Source organism: Populus nigra, chromosome 4, assembly GCF_951802175.1.
Source record: "Populus nigra chromosome 4, ddPopNigr1.1, whole genome shotgun sequence".
Lineage (NCBI taxonomy): Eukaryota > Viridiplantae > Streptophyta > Magnoliopsida > Malpighiales > Salicaceae > Populus > Populus nigra.
This window is the reverse complement of record NC_084855.1, coordinates 24,465,588-24,490,586: the sequence shown is the minus strand read 5'-3', so window position 1 is coordinate 24,490,586 and position 24,999 is coordinate 24,465,588. Positions and strand designations below refer to the sequence as shown.

Here is a 24,999-nt window from a genome sequence, read left to right as displayed (position 1 = left end):
TACTCGTAACTTTATGTCAAACAAATAAAAACGGATGGGCTACGGTTTAGCCCTGGTAGTTCAGAAATGTTTTCATTTTGCTTCCATAGGTTAAATTTTTCTAATATTGACCTTTTGACTTTAAAAGTTGAAGATGGTTGGTCATGGCAATTAAAATGTAGCTGAGTTACTTAATTTGAGTTGGTTGGGCTAATTTAAAATGTATTTTTTAAAAAATAAATTTAAAATAAAAATAATATTATTAAAAAAATAAAAAAAATCAAATCAAGTATTGACCATGCGATTACCATATCAATTAAATTAGCTCCATCTAATTTAATTTAAAACTCAATCAAAGTTAAATTAATAATCAAATTAAATTAACCTGATAAGTTTAAAACAAGTTTAATAATAATAATTAAACATCGATTCATAGATAATTATAATTTTATGTTAAACAAATAATAACTGATTCAGTTTATATCAGGTGTTACAAGATTCATACAACAAGAATCAACCTGGACGTCATTTATATGCTATAAACGTATGAATTTTATTTGAATTATATATTTTAATATATTTTTTTAAATCATTAATTGATTATTTTAAAGCTACATTAACTTGAAACATTATTTTATATATTATATTACAGCTACAGTAATTATTTTATATTATTTTGAACCATTATTCTATATATATTACAATTGTATGTATTTAAGCTATAATAATTTTAATTGTGTGTTGAGTATTGTGATGCAAAATTCTTTTCAAATGAATTTTTTAATTAAAAATATATTTTTTTATATTTTTCATTAATATATTAAATTTATAAAAATATGTATATAAGAATATTAATTTAATATTTTTTCAAAGTTAAAAGCGATGGAAAAGGTAACAATGCAAAAACAATCACCACTTTGTCGAAGCTGATGGATAGTTTAATCGGCCCATATTCCGGCCCATAAAGTGGGCCCACTTGGTAAGTCGGGACTTCCTTTCCTAGCAACGGCAAACAGGGAACCCTAACTCATGATGACGTGGCAAGTACCTCACAAAAAAGACCATGAAATCACACGGTCAAGATTACACCAATCCGCACTCAACAATCTAACGGCTCAAAGTTAGAGCATCACGGAAACTAGAATCGACAGCAGCACACGTCACCCTACTTTCTCACCTATATAAAACACTGACCGCTAGCAGCTCTCTCTGCTCTCTTGGCGTCCCAGGAGTTTAGTTACCCACCAAAACACGAAACTCAAAACACACAACACAAAACCCAAAGCTCTCTCAATTGAAGACAGAACGAGACGTCGTCTCTGCACCACCAGGTTCCTCCATTCGCTCTCTTGCCTCTTCCTCTCCATTTCCGCGTCCTCTTAAGGTCTTGCGTTACAAGTTCGTCAAATTAGGGTTTATCCATTGTTCTTATTGCTTATTAACTGCGAAGCTACTAGCGATCTACTTTTAGGTCCGTAACTGAATCGAACGGTGGTGTAGTATTTGCAGTCTTTTCTTCGAATGAACTGTTAGTTTAGCAATTAATTAATTGCTGTTTATGCTATCGTAATAATGATTATGGACTTGAATGCTTTGATTAAATCCTTGTGATTTTAAGGCCGAAACGAATTGACAATAGAATGTGTTTTGTTTGTATCACTGCAGACTGTATAAGCTGTAGAGTATGGGAGATAGTGAGACAGTAGTAACTGAACCGTCGGCAGTCATGGATTATCCGGCAGCTGGGTATGCGTCTACTGGCTACGCTGATTCTGGTTCAGTTGTTGTTCCTGGCCCTGGTGATTTTAATGTGGAGGGCACTGGAAATTTTGCTGCTTCTACTGTTGCAGCACAGGGAGGTCATACGGGAAATACGTATGGTGCGGACTCTAGTTCTGTTGTACCAGAGGCTCGTGTTGGAATGAACAGTAGTGCTGAAAACGCAGCTGCTGGTGGTTATGATTCGGCTGTGAATGGAAATGTTGGAACTGAAGCTGGAGTTGCTGTATCAGTTGAGAATGGAAATGCTGGAGAGGTTTTGGGTGGAGCTGCTGCTGAGCAGCATTTTGTGGATGGTTCTGGTATGGCTTCTCTGGCATGCTTGTTATCTGTATATGTGATGGTTGAGGTTGTAATATAGGCTTTTAAAGAATTTAGGTTGCACAACATGGTATGCATGCTATGTAAGATCTTGTTGTGTTGATCTTGCTATATGAAAATAGGAGGGGTTTATTGATTCATGGAAATTTACATGATTCTAAAAAAAATAAATTAGGTAGAATCTCCTTTGTTTTTCATTTCTGGTAATTTTCCTCATAAGGTCATCCAATCTCAAGTAAAAGCAAGGTTTTTATGATTTCATGTGACACTTTATTGGTCCATGCGTCTTTTTACTCGCACTGAGACACTTAGGCATTTCAACTTTCTTTTCTTTTCAAGGCATCTTGGTGGTTTACTTGATGGGTTTGTTCCCATGCATGAAACATCGTGGAACTTGGTTGGTCACAAATGGTTCAATCTAAAATTAAATGTGAACAATAAATTGGTTGTTGAGCACAGGAAGCTGTTCACTCATATCTGGTTGACAGGTAGATGTAACGTAGAATCCTCAAAATGTTTGTGTAATTTTATTTAGAGTTTATGACAAATTTAGGAGTCCTTAAATCCTTACTCCGATAATCAATGATGAATGATTTTCTTGAACTCATAATCTAGACTTCCTTACTCTCCCTTTAAGGGTTGACTGGAGTGTCTGTTTCCTTGTGAAGTAAATGTTTGTGATTGTTATTGTTATTGTTTTTCTATTTCCTCTTCTCCCCTCCCCCCACAAATCTCTATGCAGACAATTCTGTTTAGCAGTTCTTAGGTGTTACCTAATCAATTTCCCCAATCTCTTTAGTGCCAGAAATGTCAGCTGAAGAGGATCACCTGTGGAGCATTGTGAAGGCTAATTCTTTGGATTTTGATGCATGGACTGCCTTAATAGATGAGACAGAGAAGGTGGCTGGGGTATGAACTTTCAGACATGTGATGAACTGCTGGTTCCTGTGCACATATTTTTACCTCTACCATGTTTTCTCATGAGAAATAAAGATATTTTGATTTTTCTGGAAAAATTGTGTTTGTTTGATCTTCCTTAAGTTGGATGAAAAGCAGTTGACCTTTAAGGCATCTTTTCAAATGACTGAGCTATCAATAACTCTGTAGGATTTTAGCATCTGACATTTGAATGATGGAGGAAAATGAATTACATGCTACATCATTTATCAATAGAAGCTAATTTCTATCCTTTCTGAACTTACTTATTCTTTGACGTGTATGTATCTGCAATCTGATTTCTTGTTCTAGTGGAGCTAACATGTTCACCTATAAACTATGCAGGACAGGATATTGAAAATTCGAAAAGTGTATGATGCTTTTTTGGTGGAATTTCCTTTGTGTTATGGTTATTGGAAGAAGTATGCAGATCATGAAGCACGCCTTGGTTTTATGGACAAAGTTGTTGAGGTATATGAACGGGCTGTTCTTGGGGTCACATATTCGGTGGACATTTGGTTGCATTATTGCATGTTTGCCATATCCACATATGGAGATCCAGAGACTGTTAGAAGGTAATAGCTGTTCACATATTTGTTTTTTTATCTGCCCACATTAGAATCATGGTCATGCGGTTTCTTGTGTCACAAGGATTTGGTGATTTTTTTTGCTCTCTAACACTATTTCAGTATGCCTGCAACAGTGGCTTCTCACATAATGGCGAAAGGTTTGATGGCGATGCTTTAGAAATACAATTATTTTTTGTGCAAACCTTTTGATTTTAGGCTGCTCTATGGGTAGCTATTTGGTTTTTAAGAATATCAACTCTATTTTTTTGGTCTCATCATACCCCATCTCTCCTTCCTCCTTTCAAGGGCCCCGTCATAGTAATGTAGTTAGTTATGAATTATGGCTGTCTTAAACTGAGACTCTGTGGTGCATCAATATGCAAAATGCTGCTGGGAAGATCTCATCCAGTAAGGGCTAAGATGGCCTCATTCAGTGCTCCGTTTTCAGACATTGTGTGGTTTTATCAGGAAGGTAAATGCAGCATTTGGAAGTGTCATGCTGTTAAGAGTGAATTGTTCCTTCTCCTTCAGCATATTCCCGGGTCTCTGATTTATGAATATGTCTGCATTGGCTGTATTGCTGTCCATATTTATATCTTAACCATATGTTCACTTTTCCTTGGCTTCAGGCTTTTTGAGCGAGGATTAGCTTATACTGGAACAGATTATATGTCTTATCCCCTCTGGGATAAGTACATTGAATACGAAGAGGTGCATGCAGAGTGGGGCCGTGTTGCCATGATATACACACGGATATTGGAGATTCCTAACAGAAAGCTGGATGATTATTTCAATAGGTAATATTCTGTTCCGGCATCTGCATTGTAATTGCTGGCCTCATTTATTGAGTTGTTGATTTGCATTATATAATTATCAGATCATTATATTTAACCACTTATGCTAATAACAACTTTTTCATGGTGAAGTATGCCTGTAGCTGGCTTAGTCTTTTTGTATTTGTTTGAGCAGACAACTCTTTGTGTTGTTATGCATAACTTTTAGTCCAGGTGTCGTTTGTACTCTATATCTTGTGGTAATGACTGTGCAAGACACGGAATAGTCTTCTGATTAGGTTCAACTAGTTTGGTTGCTTAGTTTTGTTCTTTTTAGCTGCACACAATGAAAGTTTGTGTGCATTAGATTCGATGTTGTCCCATATTTTGAACTTGACAATTAGTGGGTTTGGTTGCAAACTAACTTTTGTAAGACATAATGGGTTCTTGTTTCTCTCTTTGTGAACTTCTTCTTGAATTGAGTGATGTCCCTAGACCTGTATTGTTAGCTGCATGGGCATTTTTTTGTGTTTCAAACAAAAAGGTCTTTCTCAAGAAAGCAAATTCATGCTGTTTTTTTCTTTAAATTATTGCTGCATTTTACTGGGAAAGCAGGTGGATGTCAACTCTTGGGGAGTTGCCATGACTTGTACTTACCTGGATGTACTCATGTCAGAAATATATGGATGCCTCAGGTTGACATGGATGCTCGGGTTGATCCTTCAAATATTAGAAACTCAACAAAAAAAAATGATATAGTTATATCTGGTTTGGATGTTATCCTACTCCTATATTTGAGTATGAGTAACTTGCCTTCTTGCTCTGTGTCCAAATTTGCACTTCCTTTGGTGTTTGAGGTTCTAGAAAAATGTTTGCTTGTATGCTTCTAGTAAAGTCCACGTTCCTGCATAGCATGTAGCATTTGTGGCACATTTATTATTTCAACTTTGCACTTTTTTTATGGGTGGGCATCTGAAAGGTCTCTGGGAATGGCAGACTGCAATTCCTCTGCATTAAATATCAAAATTTTGCCAATTATGATATTATTGGATTTTTCGACTGTGGCTTACCAAAAAGTCTGCTGATTGGTTAGCTTTGATATAGAAGTGCTTTTTGTTAATATCTTCAGTTGCTCTACAAGGTTCTTGTCCGTTGCAGTGGTTGTTATGTGTTGCTAGATGCTGATAAATTTCAAATCCCTTGTTTTATATTTGTTGGCGATCTTCTATCATGGATTGTAATTATGCAATGCAAATAATCTGCTTTGTTTCTTACATGGATTTCACCTTTGTGCTCTTTGACAAGGTTTTTTGGCTTGTAAAAATGAGAAGCGATGCTTAAATAAGAATGTTGAATGCAGATACACGACACAAGCATCACATCTTTTTTGTTGTTGTTGTGCAGCATGATATTTTTGTAGTTTTATATATATTCTTTTTGTTGGTTTTCAGATTTAAGGCTTTTGCTACAAGCCGGCCTTTGTCAGAATTAAAGACTGCTGAGGAAGTTGCTGCTGTAGCACCTGCACTTTCGGAGGATAGAAGCCAAGCAGACGAGGGAGAGGTTCATCCTGATGCAGCTGAACAGCCTTCTAAACCTGTAAATGCTGGCTTAACAGAAGCAGAGGAGTTGGAGAAGTATATCGCCATTAGAGAGGAAATATACAAGAAAGCTAAAGAGTTCGATAATAAGATCTTTGACTTTGAAAATGCTATTAGGAGGCCCTACTTTCATGTGCGGCCCCTTAATGTTGCAGAGCTCGAAAACTGGCATAACTATCTGGATGATATAGAAAGAGAGGATGACTTTAATAAGGTATTTGGGTTTGTTTACTGTTGTTCATTGATCTTTTTGGTTTTTAGTTTATAGCTGTACCTTGTTATACGTTGGCTTACAGTTAAATAATATCTGCTGCATCATATGCTTCATTGGCTAAACCATTGGATGAAGCAACATTTTTAACGGGAAATTGAACTGAGACTAAAGCATGGGCCTTCGATTTGGTTTCTATGAGGCTAAGTACTTCAAACCCTCGTTTGTCAGTGGACTAGGTTCCTGTATGTGATCAAATTTTATTATTCTTAAAATTCATATGTTATGCATGCAGGTATCTTCTTGCCTTCCTAACCATCTTCTGTCAGGCAAGGAGGGTCCCTCCTTTCGTATTTGAGGGGCCCTTTTGTTCCCCAATGGAGTATTTCTTATGCATAGCTCCTTTGTGCTTTGTGCATTTCCTTTTGTTAATAAGTTGATGGATTCAGTTGTACCTTCTAGACCGTGATGACATGTTTTCTTGAGTCAGGTGGTCAAGCTATATGAAAGATGTGTAATTGCATGTGCTAATTATACCGAGTATTGGATACGCTATGTCTTGTGCATGGAAGCCACTGGGAACATGGATCTTGCAAATAATGCTCTTGCTCGTGCAACTCAAGTATTTGTCAAGGTATGAAGTTTTGGAGACTTGTTCTATCACTTTGTATTATCTGCTGTTTCTAGTTCAATTGAATGTCATGGTAAACTTTTGGTAATCACCACGAGTTGATTCTGCTTTTATGTTTCTTGTACAGACCTGAATGTTGAACCATGCTATTTGTCTAATACATTGATCAAAACAAGCTTGTATGGCTGCATGTTAGCAGTGTTGTTTGCTTTGTCCCTTACATAACTTTGCCAACTTTCATAGTTATGCTTTTAACTTTATCAACTGAATATCTAACAGAGACAACCAGAGATTCACATTTTTGCTGCCCGTCTCAAAGAGCAAAATGGAGATGTATCTGGTGCTCGAGCTGCTTACCAAGTTGTACATGCTGAAATTGCACCTGGTCTTCTTGAAGCAATTATTAAGCATGCAAACATGGAGCATCGATTGGTAAGATAGTTTTAGCAAGTCTTAGGTCCTGTCAATTTTGATTGAGATGCCAAATGTTCTGACTTGGCCATTTCTCCTACCCAGGGGAATCTTGAGGATGCCTTCTCCTTGTATGAACAGGCCATAGCCATTGAAAAGGGAAAAGAGCATTCACAAGTGCTGCCAGCATTGTATGCACAGTATGCTCGATTCGTATATTTGGTAGGTCCATACTTGCTGTGCACATTGTGAGGCCTTTATCTTTTTTTTTCTTAAACCTTCTGCTTCTAATGATTGTGTATAACTTCAGAAATGATTGCCGTACATGCCAGTTGTTCTTTTCTCTTTACCTATTATTCTAAATGCCTGATGTCTCGGGCCAGTATTTTGAAATTTTCATTCTCTACAATGCTTTCTTTCTAATGCAGGCATCAAACAATGTAGAGAAAGCCAGGGAGATTCTATTAGAAGGACTTGAGAATGCCCAATATTCAAAACCACTTCTCGAGGTTTGCTCTCTCTCTCTCTCTCTCTCTCTCTTATATATATATATATATATATAAAGCCAGTGTTGTCAAGAGGTGCTCCAGGCGAGGTGAGGCCCTAGCACCTTTAGTAGCCTCAGGCGTTGGATTTCAATGAGGCGCTGCCTAGGCGAGCGTCTTGTGAGAGGGTGCAAGGCGCTAAGGCTAGCGCCTGCTTGAAGTTCTTCCTTTTCTGTTGGGTTTTTTTTAAATGATTTATGTTTTGACCTATTTGTCTATTTTTTTAATTTACCACAAGAAACAACTTAGGGGTATTTTTGTAAAAAACAAAGATTAGGGTAAAAAAAATATCATTAAAGTGGGAAACAAACAGACATTGAAGGACACTAAGAGAAACACCAACTACACTTTCTTTTTTCTACAGTGGGAATTGAAGAACAACACATCTGTACAGCTAATACTTCAATTTTTTTCTAAACAAGTGCCATATAATTTGAAAGATAAGGATTTCGATTATAATCATGAAATGGAGGATATGGAGGATTCAAGTGAAGGAGAGGAAAGCATGGATGGAGATGGTTTTGAAGATTAATTAATAATAATGATGATATTTAATTTTGCTTTTTAATCTATTTGGCTACTTACTACTTTAAATTATCTTATTTTGTTTTAAGGGTGAAAATATAACTTTATATGACTGTTATGATATTTTATATTTGCTTTTTAATGTTAAGGTATTTTATATTTTCTTTTGATTTTCTAGTGATCTAATCTTAATCGGGAAGATATATATTTTAGATTTATATAATATAATATATATATTTTAATTAATAGCATATCGCCTTGGTTAGTGTGCGCCTAGCGCTTTGGGCATTTTACAGGCTTGGTGCCTTTCAGCGCCTTTCACCTTTGACAACACTGATATAAGCATGAAAACACTTAACTTTTTTCAGCTATAACTTCTACATTGATCTCCAGGCACCCTAACATGCTGTCTGTTGTTCCATTTATATGCAGGCTCTGATACATTTTGAGACATTTCTGCCACTTCCAAAGCGAATTGATTATCTTGATTCACTGGTAGATAAGTTCATTTTGCCCAGCTCAGACAGCGTCAATGCTGCTAGTGCTGCTGAGAGGGAAGAACTATCCTGCATTTTCTTGGAGGTAGTCTATATTTTTCTTTTCTGTTTTTATCTCTTCTGATACAAGAATTTAATCAGATGTTTTGCTTGCAGTTAGCCTTATTGTTAACAGTTAAACGACTTTATGCTGCCATGTAGAATCTCACTCCATTGATATGAGTCCTACCGTGTTAGAAATTAGTGTTCCACTATTCTGTTGAAGAGGATGTTAAGTGGTTCTTTGTGGTATTGTGGTGTATGTTAAGGAGATATAAATAGACTCTGTAATCTAATTTGGTTTTCATTTTGTCAAACTACAGACTTCCTTCTGTTATATAATCTAGAATACTGTTCTATATTTATTATTTTATTGAAGCATACTCTAGTTCAGTTGCTGCACAATGAGTATACGTTGTCTTGATTTCAATTTTGCTTGTGTTTTGGCCAATGACTGTCCTTAAAAGATAATGAGTGTCAGAGCTGAGAATTCTGGTGTTGGAATGGGCTGAGCCTAGTTACATTTCTCATCACATCTCTTTATGTTTTTGTTGGTTTTTGCTCCTTCAGTTTTTAGGTATATTTGGAGATGCTCAATCTATAAAGAAGGCTGCTGATCGGCATGCCAAGTTCTTCTTACCCCACAGGAGCAAGTCAGAGTTGAAAAAGCGCCATGCGGAGGATTACCTAGCTTCAGACAAGGCAAAAATGGCCAAACCTTACCCTGATGCAACTTCACCTGCACAGTCTCTGATGGGTGCATATGCAAGCGCACAGAACCAATGGACAGCTGGTTATGGTGTACAGCCTCAAGCTTGGCCACCGGCTACCCAAGTACAGACTCAACAGTGGGCTCCGGGCTATAACCAACAAGTAAGCTGCCTTTTCTCGATGGTTTTATTGAAGTTTTAACTCAAGGACACTAGTAATTTGATAATGAACTCTCGTCTCCAATCATTTAATAAAGTTTTTTGCAAGCAGTATTATAGTTTACCTCAAGAAAGTGATCTTTCAAATAATTTTCATGTAAATAGGCTGCATATGGCGCATATAGTGGTTATGGAGGCAGCTACCCTAATCCCCAAGCTCCTGCATCAGTTGCACAAGGTGCAGCTTATGGTGGCTATCCTCCTACCTATCCTGCCCAGGTTTCCATTTAACTATGTTTTGAATTCATGTTATATTGTTGCATGTTCTTTTTCTTCACTTTTTTCTTACTCTTTTAGCCTCGTAATTTGTTTGTTGTTTCAATCAGTGATACAAGTGCTAGTCTGTACTTGTTTTATTATTTGGGCATGGAAGGCATTAAGGTCCTGTCTTTCCTTGTCCCATCAAAATTCAAATAAGTTAAACAGTGGGTTGTTACATAATCGTCTTAGGAGACACTTCATTACCATTGCTTTCGACCTCGCCTCCTGTTATTTGGCTACACAACTATAGGCATGATCGAGAGTTCATTTTTTATTGTTTACCCTGCTTGTCTACAGTAACTTAGATCTGGACTTTGAAGGTCATTTGCATTATGTTGCTGCCTTTTTGGCATGGATTCACGTTCAACTTTAATAGTCCAGACAAATTGACATCGTCTACCTTCAAGTTTCTTTGCAAGTGTCATATCCTGTGTCATTGAACTTTGTTTACGTTCTCAACGGGCCTGGGTATACCTTTTTTCAGTAGCCTCTATTGTTATCAGGGATACTGCTGGAATGGAAAAACTGCTTTTCAAACACCCTACTGTTTCTACTGCTGACAGTGTTTTTATGATCCCAGCAGGCCTTCCCTCAACAAAGTTATGCACAACCCACAGCTGCGGCACCATTGACTCAGCCTCAGCAGCCGGCTGCTGCTCCACAACCTTACTACGGGACTTACTACTGATCTGGCAGGAACTTCCTGCGTGTAATTTATCTTTGCCGAATCTATTTGTAACTTGGGGTTTTTTCCGGAACCACGGACAGCATGGTGTAAGCAAGAATGCACACAAGGGAGAGGAAGGTGAGAGAGTAAACTTGTAGTTGCAATGGCAGCAGTTGTTCTTCAGTGAATGATTAAATCTTTTGCCATTCTTAGGCATTCTTTAGTAGATTCTGCTTCTTACGTTCTTGGTTCACACCACAAGTTCAGTTGATAGTGGCTGTGCTAGCAGTGCAAGAGTAACTGGAGTGATTTTAGTCGGCTCGGCCGTGCTCACTCCATCGTCAGGACATAGCAGCACCGCTGTGCTCGAAATATTGATTGAAATCTCTCTGATTTGGTTCGTTTGATCCCGATTTTAAAATTTTCGAAACCTGCCTTGAAAAGCTATAAAGTACTTGAAATTACAACAGATATTTTGAAAGAAATAAAATAAAATACAATGGCATGATAAATTGATAAGCTGGTCGTTTGAAGCTTGCAATTGTTTTCTAGCACAATTTAAATTAATATAATTAATCTATTTTAATAATAGCACATGACGATCATGTGGTAGTTAGGTTTTGATTTCAAATTTAGAGCATGTTTATTGAACTTTTTATGCTTTAATCTGTTTTTTTTTATATTTATATTTTCAGATTGATGATTAAATAAATTTAAAAAAATAAAAAAAAATTATTTCAGTGTATTTTGAAATAAAAAGTATTTTAAAGAACAATGAATATTACAATATTTAAATCTTCACTTAAAAAACCAAATAAAAATTTTAAGCACAAAATCACCTACAGTTTGCAATTATATTCTATCAGGATGTAAATTAATTAAATTAACCTGCTATAATAAACAAGTTTACTTAAAATATGAGGGTCATGTTAATTAATAAATTTTTAAATTCAAATTATTTCTCAACAATAGGAAAAAACCAAATAAAAATTTTAAGCACAAGAAACAGCAATAATCAATACAAAAATTGTAATGGATGTAAGGGTGTTTTTTAATTAAAAAATGCATTTCAACATTTTTTTAAAAATTTTTATATAGTACTTTAAAACTATATAAAAAATATATCTAAAAAATATTAATTTTAAAAAAGAATTTTTTAATTTTTTTCTTAAAAAAAACTGAAAATTACTTTAGCGGTAAACGGGCACAAAAACCCAAACCACAACACATGTACTCATCCTACACATAGGATGAACGGTCGCGACGGCTCGAAGTGTACATCTATGATTTCCTGCGGTCATCCCTATATCTCTCTCTCTCCACAGATCTATCTATCCAATCTAATCTTCTTGAATCAAAATCAGAAACATATCTATCTCAAAACCCTAATAAAATCCTCTCGCTCTCTCTCACTCACTTCTTCTCCTCACCACCATCAATCATAAACCCTGATTCGCTAAATCTCACTCAGTATAAAAATGGCTAGTCCATATCCACCGCCGGTAACCGTAAAAGCAGTTCAGGTACGTACGTACTTACGGTTCCATATTTCTTCCTGTAAATATTTATGCTTATAAAACCCTATCTTCTCTTCATTTTGATGGATAGTTTCTTGTGTGTGGCTCGTTAGGTTGGTTCGTACTTTGTTGGGCAGTATTATCAGGTACTTCAACAGCATCCAGATCTCGTGCATCGATTCTATGCCGATGGCAGCACCATCATTCGTATCGATGCCCATTCTACCGATTCTGCTAACACAATGCTGGTACCTCTTTTCGTTTTTTGGTGATTTGAATTTTCATGGTCTTTTATTTTTTTTGATGGACATGAGCTGTTCCTATAAAAAGCCCACACTTGTTTTTTTTTGTTTGTAGAACCTGATTTGATCTGGGTAGATGTGCGTTTAGCTTTACATGAAGGGTTTTCTTTACTGTTTATATTTAATAGTTGGTGCCTTAGTGGGTTCACTACTTCACTTGTATTACTCTACCGGGTGGCTGCTTTTTTTTTTTTTAGATTTTTCATCTTTTTTTGCTTTCAATGGATGCACACGCTGGCTTTTTTTGTCTATTTTTTTCGTTTTTATTCAGTTGTTGTCGGGCACAACCTTTTTTGAACTGTTTAGTGTTTCTGATTTTTTATAGCAGAAATGTTGTGTATGTTGAATGGAAGTAAACACATGTATTATCGTGAATTTGTTGTTGAGGGTAAATGTTTTTTGTAGGATGACTTGAAAGTGAGCACGGGAATAATTATTTATTATGCTTGGAAATTTTTCTTACCAATTATGGTGCTGTCTTTCCTCCTATTGTAATTATTCATTGAATTGTTTTTGCTTTATTTCTCTCCAGCAAATTCATGCGCTTGTCATGTCTTTAAACTTTTCTGCTATTGAAATCAAGACTATCAATTCGCTCGAGTCGTGGAATGGAGGTGTTCTGGTTATGGTGTCTGGTTCTGTTAAGACCAAGGATTTTGTTAATAGAAGGAAATTTGTTCAGACCTTTTTCCTGGCTCCACAGGAGAAAGGTTACTTTGTTCTCAACGATATCTTTCACTTTGTTGACGATGGAGTTGTTTACCAACAAAATCTAGCACCCAGGCCATCTGAAAACATGTACATGCAACATCCAGTGGCTGTATCATCTGACGAGACTTTTGATGCACAATTAGATTCTTCTCACTCTCCTCCAGAGCCTCCAGGTAACAGGATGATGATGGATACGGTGAAGTATTAAATTTATATTGGTGTGGTGAATTAAAAATTTCCCTTTTTTCATTGTCTGCTTCTCCTTGGGCTTTGGTTTGAGCTGTGAAAGGGCGGGGGTGGGGGGAGTTTATAAGTTTGGATCTAATAGTTTAACTGAAAAAAAAATCAGGATTGTATGTGTGTACACTTGTTTGTTAATTTTAAAATCAATGAACTTTTAATCTCTCGGTTTGTAGTTTCTGAGGGTCATTTGATATTACAACATACTGCCTTGTATTACTTGGTCTAATCTGTGAGTTTTGGCAGTTTCTGACTATGTTTTGGAGGAAGAAGCTAGAGAATATGTGAACTCAGTTCGCATAGATGAAGATCCAGTTGACAAGTACAGTCTCCCAGAGCAACAAGAGCAACAAGACTTTGAGACTGAAATTGTAGTAGATGAAACTCCTGTAGTGGAAACACCTGCTTCATTTCAAAGTGCTGTAAATGTTGGACAAGATTTTCCAACTGCTGCTCCAGAAGAACCCATGGAAGAGCCTCAAAAGAAAACATATGCTTCAATAGTAGGCATCTATTCTTTGCTTGTATTTGTTTCTTGTTTTGTTTTGCGTGCACATCTGCATCTTTGTGGTTTTTAGCCATACAAGGCATATCTAAAATGATTTAGAAGTGGTTATTTTAACATTTGAGTACAATCAATTCTGATGAAGGCCTCTTTGTTGATGCCTTCTTAATATACAAAGCTAGGCATAAAAGTTGTGAAAGATCAAGGTGATGATAGTATTTGCATAAAATATTACAGGAACATAGTTGTTTTTATTTTCATGTTTTCCCTGTGGTATCTCTTGCTGTTAACTTATTTTCGCTGGGACATGGAAAGTAACTTTTAATCTGTATTTTTTCTGATGGTGGACATGTGATAGCTACTAGTTTCCAAGGGGCCGTCTTCTTCATCAGTTGCCACCCAGCCGCCTGTTAACAAGAGTGCCCCTACAACTTCTGATTGGAATCATATGCCAACAACCACTGCACTGCAGCCAGAATCTGTATCATATGCAACAGAAACTGGAGTTGAGGCCACAGAGGAAAGCTTTGGAGTAGATGAAGGTCAAGCATGTGATTCTACCTTAAAAGCTCATCCTTATAACATGACTTATTGTGCTCTGGTGATATTGTTCTCCCTTGTCTGGATTTTTCAGTGATCTTGCTTAATTTATGCATTCTTCCATTTTGTACTTTTGGATGGAACTTTTGAATTTTGTAGCTAATTATACTCCGGATATGACTGGTGCCTTGGAAGGAGTTGATGAGCTCAATGCCAGCAAACACAATACCTTGATTTCTAGTTTAATTGCCACACAATCTTTAAACTTTTTGCAAGTTTTTGTGAGAAGTTTTCAACACGAACTATTTTGTTGGCAGCAGCACAACTATCTGGGCAATTTTTCCTCACTGCACAGTGATTTTTGTAGCTGATCACTTTTTTCCCTTGAATGATATTTATATTTGCAGTGTTGCATTCTATATATTTGAAACCTGGGAGAACATATTCCTGTAGCAATTAACATAGTTGGAAAGCATCAAGTTGATTCTTGATCATCCTCCCATACAGGTGAGCCAAAATCTGTCTATGTGAGAAACTTGCCCTCTGATGTTACTGCTGCAGAAATTGAGGAGGAGTTTAAACACTTCGGTAGAATCAAACCTGATGGTGTTTTCGTTAGGAATCGCAAGGTGAACCTTCTGTCTTCTCCTCTATATATTGGCATGTAACGTTCACAGTGGCTGAAATAGCAATTGATTCATGCAGGATGTTGTTGGTGTTTGCTATGCTTTTGTTGAGTTTGAAGATCTTCTAAGTGTTCAAAATGCAATCAAGGTTTGAATTTAATATCATTTAAGGATTGTTTTCTTTTTATCGTATTTGCTTGCCAATTTATCTCTATGCTTAATGTCAATGCATTCCCCTTTTTGCTTGTTCGTAGCCTTCAGCATCTATAAGGATGAAATTTCTCAATCATTCGATTTAATTAATAGTTCTAGCTTTGTTGAAGTTTCATTTGATTTTCTTTAGTCCTTGTAAATATTTGGTAAGATGCTATGAATTGGTTTGTCATGTTCCTATGATTTGCTTTTGACGTGCAAAACATGGACTGACAGCCATGGGAAACCTTCTAAGATTAATTATAGAATGAAAATTAAATCCATGCGTGTTTGTATTTCGGAGAAATATAGACATGCTATTTGATAGTATTGCTTTTTTATGTGATGCAAACAACAGGCACATTCATGTCTGGAGATTTCAACATTTTCTGATGCTGTATTTTGCATACAGTATTTCTTCTGCTCAACTGTTTTTTTTTTTTTTTTTTAATGCAGGCATCTCCAATACAGCTGGCTGGAAGGCCAGTCTACATTGAGGAGCGAAGACCCAGCACCAGTATTGCATCTCGAGGTGGAAGTATGTGCATTCATTCATTCATTCTCTCTCTCTCTCTCTCTCTCTTTTATTTAGATGTAATTGTTAAGTGGAGAAGTCTTTTTTGTATTGAGATCAAATCCATACAATGATAGGACAAAGGTAGGTATCTGATTGATGATTGTTTTTTTTTTAAGCAGTGGCAGTTTAAATAGAATTTGACGCCACAAATAAATGTTTATGTGGTGGTTGTGAAGTTATCCATTACAAGTGCGCGACAACCTCAATGGATTGGACATGGATTATTCCATGTTGCTTTTGGAAAGCAATATTAGTGTCATAACATGCCATATCCTTGTGTTTTGTATCATGCTTAGGGCAGTCAATCAATGCTTTTGACCTTTGTGCTATTGTAGCCCTGTAAAAAAATTGCTTGATTTGTGCTCTGTGCAGGAGGAAGAGGGAGAGGTTACCAAACAGATGCACCAAGGGGGCGTTTTGGTGGCCGTAGTTTGGGAAGGGGAGGCAATCAAGATGGTGGTGACTACAACAGAGCAAGAGGCAATGGTTTCTATCAGCGTGCTTTCTGATAGGACGAAGGTTATCAGGGAATGAAGTGTGAAAAGGATGAACCACTCTGCCTGGACCTGGGTTTTTTGATCTGAAGGTTATACAGGTTTTTTGAGTTGTTGATTCCTGATTGAATATTTTCCTTTGATTGGTTTCAGGAAAGATATGTACTTTTTAAAGTGTGTCATTTCACGTGAAAGGAGTTTCAAGTGTATTCTGTGTTATTTGTTCTTGTTTATATAGATACGCTTCGAATCCCCTTGAATGCTTTTTATCACACAGTTCGAGTGGGAAAATTTTGATTCAAGCTCAATGTGGTGAATCGATGTGATCTGCTGATTTTATGGTTTAGAAGAGCAATTTTTCTTTTGAACGAACGTTTTTCTTTGTGGGATTGTTTGTCCTTTCGCTATATGCAGAGTCCAAATTAGCCCCCCTCCCAGCAGCCTAGCAGTGAGTGATCATATACCTTTCAAGCACACACTAGTGTTCGTAAACATGTTCATCTGTTTGATCAAATTGCACCCTTGTCCAACTGTAAGGTCTCTTCTATGGTTTAAGCGTATTAGTGTATGAAAATTGCATTAAGCCCTGAAATTAAAAATGAAACCACTGTAGCATTTGTTACTTTTCACTCTTACAAATTGGAATGGTGATTTTTTAAAAAATCGAAGTTTGGTCCTTGTATGCTTTTTTTTATTTATGTACAATTGATTTTTTTTTATTATTTTATTTTAAATTAGCATTCATAGCATTTTTTAAGGTATTTTTTTATTTGGAGGAGGGGTTGGATTAAAAGGTAGAGGATAAAAAGAAATTTAGGGGTAAAATTGGTGGTAATTCTGAATTTTGTTTGGAAATTTTATTTAGTTTTTTATTTTTTGTAGTTATTGGATGGTCAATTCCTTTGGTGGATCTAAATTTAATTTTAGTATAAAATATTATTTTATTTATATTTCCTAGTTTTTTAATTTTTGAGAGGTGATTTGAATTAAAAAAAAAAGTGTTGAAAAATGATTTTTTTTTATTGAAAAAACTAAACCTGGGCAGGCCCAGGCATGTAAACCGGAAGCTTCACGCGCCTGGGCTATTTTCTTTCAATACCAATGCCCACACAGCTAAGCTTCTTTTGTTTTCAGTTTTTCAGTTTTTTGCTATTTTATGTTTTTTTTTTAAGAGAACAAAATTGAGAAAACAATTCATTGAATCGAATTGAGTGTATTAGCGGTCATAAATTTAAAGAGTTAATTTATAATATCCAGGTTATTATTTGTTTTTTTTTGTTTGCTTGATGCTTTTTCTATCCTTCAATTTAAAAGAAATATATATTTTTTTGTTATTAATGATTTTTTTTACTATCTTAGCTTCATGTGTCTTTTACATTTATTTTTTTTCACTTTTCAAAAAATGTTTCATACAAAATGCATTTTATTCTCATATAATTAAGAATAATATGAAAATTTTATTTTACTAAATAAAAATAATATTCTAAGAAATATAGTTGCTAGTAAATAATTAATTTGTGATTGAATTTTTTTTTATAACTAAAAAAACATTGCGCCTGCGTTTTCATTTGTTTTAAGCGCTCCGCGGTGTGGCGCTGAGTACAAAACTAGTGTCTACCAACTGCTGTCATTCACCACAGTTGACAGAGTGCTTGAATGATGAGCAATTCTAGTATTGGAATCGATGGCATTTATTGATAGACACGATGATCTTGATTATGATACAGTTTTTACATAGCTGGTGCTTTTCGCCATGGATTCTCTTCTCTTGTACCTTCCTCCTCTCTTTTCCATAACCACAACGCCTTCAGTTAACAGCTTGACCTCTGGCAAAAGCCACTGCTCCTTCATGGAAATGTGGTGGCTTAGCATCGAAATCTTTCGGCGGCACCTTACATTCGACATCATCATCATCATCATCATCCTCTGTTTCCCATAGGAAACTAGCATATGCTGCATGAACATGGCTGTAAACAAAGATCGAGAATTTGTTAAGCTGAAGCGCCTTGATGATCATAATCTGATTCTAGGACATAATGTTGTGCTTTTCTTACCAATCTTCTGGAGAAGCTTGTACTCCACGCTCGAAGTAGCTCGAAGCTCTATCTTGGTCTTGATGCAATTCCCATACTAACTTTCCATATTGTGACAGTATTTCACCATCTTTAGGATCTGCTAAGATAGCTCTGGAGTAATACTCCTCGGCTCCCTGAAGGTCTCGCTTTGTCTGCGAAATATTTGTGGTTTTAGCATCAGTTTTGAGCAAGTAACAATTAAAAAATTCCATGTGAGGGATGTGTTCTTAAGATCATCCGACAAAGAGAGAGACTGATCGATTGACGCCCAAGCTGATTTAAACTATACTCCTTACCATTGAACCAAATAAAAAGAAAGAATTAGACTTGAAGTAATGGAACAGGACTCACCTGATACAAAAATTGAGCATAGTTCCTCAGAAACAAAGGGTTGCCGGGATTTTCCTGCACCATCTTCTTATAATACTCCCCCGTGCCATGCATGTCTCCACCTCCTGAATCAAACTCATCACCACTACCACCTCCACTTCTGCCACCATAACCTCCACCACCACCATTTCCATTACTACCATAATCAATGCCAGGCCCTCTTGCAAGGTGCATCTCTTCACTAATCCACTCTCTTTTCCCTTCAAAATTTACGCTCCAAATCCTATCCATGACTCGCACCTCCTCAGTCAAAACCATGTTCTCCATCTTATTGCTTAAACCAAAGTGGCCATTTTCCGCCCCCGCATTCTCTTCTAATTCTGCTCTCTCTTCCTCATCTTGGACGTCACTCTGATCTTCATCTTCCTCATCCTCATCTTCATAGCGACCTCGCGAAGCACTATAAGAAAATGATGGTATAGTTTCTAACATCAAGCACTTTGATCTCCCGGAGACTTTCCTGGTTTGGTTCGGATTGTGGTGCTGTGCATCGTTGTTGTTAGAAGAATAGTCTAGTAGCCCTTGAAGGTTTCCCTCAGACTGAGCACGACGAAAGCCTTGATGGGAACGACCAGAGAATTCAGAAATGGAAGGAGAGATGGGAGAGGAATTGCAGGAGATGGTGCTGAGACAGAAGCAACCAGTTTGGTGATATGGAAGTTTGTTTATGCTTTGGTGGTGAATTGGGCTGTGCTTGAATGTGGTGTTAATATCATGGTGGTGATTGCTGCTGCTGTTGTTAGGGCTGTCGGAGAAAGACGAGAGCAGGGATCCAAGAACTGGTGTTGAAGAGCTCCTTAGCAACATGGTTGCTTGTGACATGTAGCCCTTCAGCTGTTAAAACCAAGGGTGTAAGATTCCGTGAATAGATCAAGAAAAAAACAAAACTCACATGGAAGATAAGATTTCAAAGGCTCAGAACCAAAGCCAGAGGCCTGAGCTAGTAAGCTAGCCATGCTTAAATGTCCAACCCCCAGAAGACAAAACTCAATAAAAACTGCTTTACAGTTGAGCAAATGCCCTGAAAGTAGTGTCCTATAGGGTGGTATTGGCTTTACAAGCCATGGTGTCTATGGACACGGGACAAAGTTAAATCAAGCCAAACTACATCCTCGAGCAAGAGCATCACAAGCAAAATGAGAAAGCACTGTACCCTTTTGAGATGCAATCACGCAAAATCGAAACAGTCCCTTGAGCTGGAACACCTCGTATGAGATTAGTCGAAGAGAAAGAAGCCAGCTAGCCCAGAAGGATGACAGACTAGATGAACAAAACCATCTAGAACTTCGTCAACAACCTGCATTTATAGCATAGTAAAGGGGGAGGGAGGAAAGGTATTTGACATGATAGATTATTTATGTGGTGGAGAAATCTTTGATGCTGTGAGATGGGCTGGCATAGAAAAATATCAAGTCGTTTTCCTTGTACAAGTTGTTAAAGCAAGTCCATTCATTCCAGAGGGGCAGGACACATGGAAAGTTCTCGTCTTTGAACTTGAAAATTAGGAGGCGGATGCCTCTTTGGATGCCACCACCGTATTTGAAAAGTCCACATTGCTTTTTCTTGTAAAGATCATTGCTTCGAACCGGGTCTCGGAGGCTAAACAGGTTTGAATTAAGAAAATAAGGTGAGAAACTGACCCGATTAAAAACTGGAATTAACTCTTGATCGGGTAAGAAATTCATTGATTGTTTTTTTTTTTTTTAAATAGTCAAAAATCATATATTAAAGTTTTTTTTTTAGAAAAAATATATTAACTCGTTTGATACCTGTTTCGAGTCAGGTTTTAACTTTAGACAAATTTGTTCTAAGTTTAATTTTTTAAAAAAATATTATAGATAGTTGAGCTATTGCCATTTTTATGATATATTAAATTATTTATTTTTAATTTACAGTAGTTTTACAAGTTTTTATTTTAAAAACTTTAGAACCTATTTTGAAAAACTATATAGTCTATTCATCCTAATTTTTTTTTTAAAATCAATTATTAATAAATTATCAAATCAATTATTCAAGATTTACAAACTAGTAATATTACTATTATAATAAATTTACGTTTCAAATTTATTATTTAAAAATCATAGAAAATTTAATAATTTAAATTTATAATATGATGAAATCATTAACAACTTACAAACTCATATTAGCAGCAATTATATGAGTCTATTGAGCGAGAAGGAATCCCACAAATTATGGAGTGATTAGGGTGAATTATGGAGTGATAAGGATGATTATATTTACATACATATCTGGAAAATGTAGTCGGCCGATTAAAAATTAGAGTTGATTTTAATCGGGTTAAAAACTTATTGATTTTTTTAAAATAAAATAATCAAAAACTATATTTTAAGATATTTTTTTTAAAAAAATATATTAATGTGCTTGATCACCCGAACTGAGTCTTAATTATAAATAAATTATTTTTAAGCTTAATAAAAGAGAAAAGACATGATTGATAGTTGAGATATTGTTATTTTTATCCCATATTAAATTATTTATTTTTAATTTACAGGTAGTTTTACAAGTATTTATGTTAAAAACTTTAAAACCTATTTCAAAAAAGTATATAGTCTCTTGATTGAAATAGATGAGTTATTCATTCTAAAATTAAAAAAAAATCAATTATTTTTAAATTATTAAATCAATCATTCAAGATTTACGAACCAGTAGTATTACTATTATAGTAAATTTACTTGACATCACGATGATTTCGAATTTATTATTTAAAAATCATAGAAAATTTAATAATTTAAATTTATAACACGATGAAACATGGCACGAAAGAACACGCCGCAGCTGTGTCATGTTCAATGTTTTTGAGTCTAGCTTGACACGTGTTCTTTACTAGCTATTGCTGTCTAATTTGGCTTGTTCTTTTGCTTCTAGCCGTACACGTGGCGCTCACGGTTGGATTGTTCCATGCAGAACGCGTGCGTTTTATCGTTTGTCTGGGTGTAGAACACTAGCAAGTTCATCTTTTGTCCGGTTACTGAATTTCTCTTGGTTCATTAATGTCGTGTCCCCCTATCAAATTTGTGTTTGCTTCTCATTTCTTGATGGGTATAATTGCATTTTCTTAATGTTTTTTTTTATATTAAAAAAAAAATAGATACTGAAAATAGAAAAACGTGTTAGAATTGAAAATATATGAATAAAAATGGAATTCAGAATCATAATAGAAAAGAAAGAAAAAATGAAAGAAAAAAATATAAAAAAAATCCAACAAAAAAAAAATTAAGAGAATAACTCGTAAACTTATAAAGTCTAACTTATAAAACACTAATTTAAGTAAGAATCAAGTGAAGGAGGGAGAAATTAAGAGAGGAAAAAAATTTAATTACTTTGCTTTTCAGTTGACATGAAATTGTTATTTTATCCCAATTGAGAGGTTGTTATAATATCAATTCAGATTTAATTATAGATGAATTATATTTCACAAAATATCGAAGGATGTAACTTCAATAATAAATTTATTTTTACTTTTACTTTAATTTTATGTACTTTCAAATTTATTTTTTAATATTTTAAATAGTATATTTAAATTAAAATTTTAGTGTTAAATTTAAAAATACATGTACATAAGTTAATAATTAATTTTTAAAAAAATTATATATTTATTTAATAGCTTAGTACAGTAAAAATTCCTGGCACTTGTTTATATGTACAGAAGCATTTGATCAAGCCTGAGCCTGATTGCTGATGTTGCATTTCTCATTTGGATTGGAATATAACGAAAAAGAAAGAATTTTGAGAGTGGCTTCTCATGACTTTGCTTTGTCATCTCAACAGTGCTAATTTGTTAAGATGGACTCGGTTGTTTTGTTTATAGTCTTTCTATTTGTTGGCTAATGTCTTCAAGAAACGTTGTCCTTCATGCTTAATTTGTAGTTTGAAAGAATCTATCGATTGCTTTAATGGTGTGGTCTTTTGTGCAAAGATTTTTGTCAACTTGTCTCTAGAAGCAAAACAATGCTGCCAATCTCTATTTCCAACTCAATTAGAAGCCCTTGAGGGGTTTTGTTCTCGTTTTGAGCCAGAGGCTGCTAATTCACCAGCTCTTCTAAAGCCCCTAGACTATACATTAGTTTGGAGCACAGATGATGGAAGTGAGGAGAGGTATGGCGGATGTGGTTTCTTCAGGCTTCCTCAGCCTCCTGAGGATTATAAGCCCTTGGGGTTTCTAGGCACCACAGACCAACCAGGTTTGGATGAAGTGCGATGTGTTCGAGCTGAGCTGACAGATGAATGTTAACCTCATCGCCTACCGCTTGAATCATATTCTGGATTTTTTAGGTATAACAGTTCGAGTTTGGAGTACAAGGCCCAGCCAACGAGGAATGCGAGGGAAAGGTGTTTCAGTTGGAACATTTTTCTGCGGCTACTGGGCCTCTCAAGAGGAGTTGAACATTGCTTGCTTGAAGAATTTTGATCTGATCATCAACTACATGCCATGCCAAACCTTGAGCAAATCCATGCACTCATCAAGCACTACGGCCACGGGCCTTCGGTTTTCTTTCATCCTGATGAAGTCTATTTGCCATCTTCTGTGTCACGGTTTTTCAAAAATGGAGCACTCTTGTACAGAGCTGGGGATTTGTCCGGCGAGCCCATAGATGCTGGGGGCACTAATTTTCCAGGCGGGGGGGAAAATGATGGGCATTTTGGAGAGACTTGCCTTCCAATGACAGAAGACATATTGTCAAACAGGGCAACTTGGAAAGTGCTAAACTTTACTTCCATGCGAAGCCTTGCTCTAGTTGGGACTTTCACTGATCTTGCAATGTGGGTTTTCTGTCCCTTCAATGGACCAGCTGAATATTGCTCTCGGCAGAATTGGGCAGCATGTAGGCGACGGGGAGCATTTCACTCCCGCGTATGCAACTTTACTGGACAGCTATGGAACAGTGGCGGTGAAGGTGTTGAAGCTTATGATTTGGAGTACATAGCGGGGAACAGAGCTACTGTTTACTCGTCAAAAAGTGGACATGCTAGCTTCCCTCATCCCGGGTGTTACATTCAGGGTTCCCCTAAACTTCGGACAGGAATAAGGAATGATGCAGCACGTAGTAGTTTATACGTGGATTCAAGCATCCATTATGAAAATATTGCAGCAGAGTATCTTCAAGAACTGAGCTAGATAAGATTATTAATCATTTGCCTGAGAGGATAGATATTCAGTGAGAACATATTTGATAAGTTACCAGTGGTGCTCTATGGAGAAGAAGGTCCTACTGGGCCGAAGGAGAAGAGCGCCTGGGTGGGAGATGGAAGAGGCTAGCTGTCCTCCTCCTTATTTTAGACTCTACCTCATTGGCTCTCATTACTCTGTCCTATTTTACACTGCTATAGAATGATTGGCCTTCAAGAGGTATCCCTTTGTGTGTTTATATCTCATTGTTGTATAGATTTATAATCGAGTTAGAGTACGGTTCCTCATCAAGCAAAAGTTTTCTGGGACGCAGAAATCTGGCTGACATATATCCTGTGTGCAGGTGCAGCAGCTCTTCCACATGCACCTGCCCTGTATGTTGCTGTTTTTTCTGTAATTGATTCAAATGGCCAGGTACAGGATCATGAAGGCTTGTGATTTGTGAATGTAATAGATGTATCATTACCTGGATTCTTCGTGTAGCTTAACTGTTTTGTTTTTTCATCCTCAATATTTTTTAATAGTTTCCGGATTACCTTACAATGATGAAGTTAATTGAATTATATTAGAATAATTCTCATGCAATTTAAATTTAAATTCAAGTTAGTTAAAGAATTGATTCAAGAGATTTTTTTATATTAATTTTTTTATTATATTTTTTTTATAAGATGATCGAGTTATTTTTATATTGATTAAGTTGACTAAATTATGTTAAAACAACTCTTACGTAATTTAATTTTAAATTTAAATTAGATAAAAAAATAAATTAAAAAGTTACAAATTGATCTATTAAACTACGGTTAATAACAATATCAAATAATTTTATACAATTTTACATTAAAAAAATCAAATAATTTTTTATATCAATTAATATCTTCAGCGTTCATGAGTTTTTAATTAAAAGCTTTTTAATATCCATGTTTTGTTCGAGTTCTATTTTTTTTTAATGAATAATGACATCATTATTATATCATGATATAGAGAATTTAACCGTTTATGTTAAGTGA

General features: G+C 35.8%; 3 protein-coding genes and 1 pseudogene across 6 annotated transcripts; 3 read left to right on the top strand and 1 right to left on the bottom strand.

Moving 5' to 3' along the window:
- The first annotated feature begins 1,156 nt into the window (after positions 1-1,156).
- Positions 1,157-10,914, top strand: LOC133691652 (pre-mRNA-processing factor 39-1-like). 4 transcript variants are annotated; one of them, XM_062112253.1, is made up of 14 exons: positions 1,157-1,310; positions 1,645-2,060; positions 2,879-2,988; positions 3,361-3,590; positions 4,214-4,381; positions 5,809-6,172; positions 6,660-6,803; positions 7,080-7,232; positions 7,317-7,433; positions 7,640-7,720; positions 8,714-8,863; positions 9,388-9,690; positions 9,852-9,965; positions 10,591-10,914. In XM_062112253.1, exons 2-14 carry the CDS (start codon positions 1,664-1,666, stop codon positions 10,693-10,695), a joined length of 2,436 nt encoding a protein of 811 aa, XP_061968237.1. In that variant the 5' UTR covers positions 1,157-1,310; positions 1,645-1,663; the 3' UTR covers positions 10,696-10,914. The 4 variants fall into 4 exon arrangements, with proteins under 4 accessions (XP_061968237.1, XP_061968234.1, XP_061968236.1 ...); XM_062112250.1 differs by having other exon boundaries at positions 10,588-10,914; XM_062112252.1 differs by having other exon boundaries at positions 1,182-1,363; positions 10,588-10,914.
- A 1,020-nt stretch (positions 10,915-11,934) lies between these two features.
- Positions 11,935-16,746, top strand: LOC133690654 (nuclear transport factor 2-like). Its single transcript, XM_062110901.1, has 9 exons — positions 11,935-12,197; positions 12,305-12,439; positions 13,026-13,377; positions 13,691-13,947; positions 14,308-14,491; positions 14,997-15,118; positions 15,195-15,263; positions 15,764-15,845; positions 16,257-16,746. Exons 1-9 carry the CDS (start codon positions 12,153-12,155, stop codon positions 16,391-16,393), a joined length of 1,383 nt encoding a protein of 460 aa, XP_061966885.1. The 5' UTR covers positions 11,935-12,152; the 3' UTR covers positions 16,394-16,746.
- Positions 16,747-18,051: 1,305 nt separating this feature from the next.
- On the bottom strand, positions 18,052-20,190 carry LOC133690655 (uncharacterized). Its single transcript, XM_062110902.1, has 4 exons — positions 19,997-20,190; positions 18,805-19,677; positions 18,433-18,605; positions 18,052-18,345 (listed from the first exon to the last, which is right to left on the bottom strand). The coding sequence occupies exons 2-4, from the start codon at positions 19,663-19,665 to the stop codon at positions 18,186-18,188; spliced, it is 1,194 nt and encodes a 397-aa protein (XP_061966886.1). The 5' UTR covers positions 19,666-19,677; positions 19,997-20,190; the 3' UTR covers positions 18,052-18,185.
- LOC133691779 (hypothetical protein At1g04090-like) lies at positions 19,736-24,503 on the top strand (annotated as a pseudogene).
- Positions 24,504-24,999: the final 496 nt, after the last annotated feature.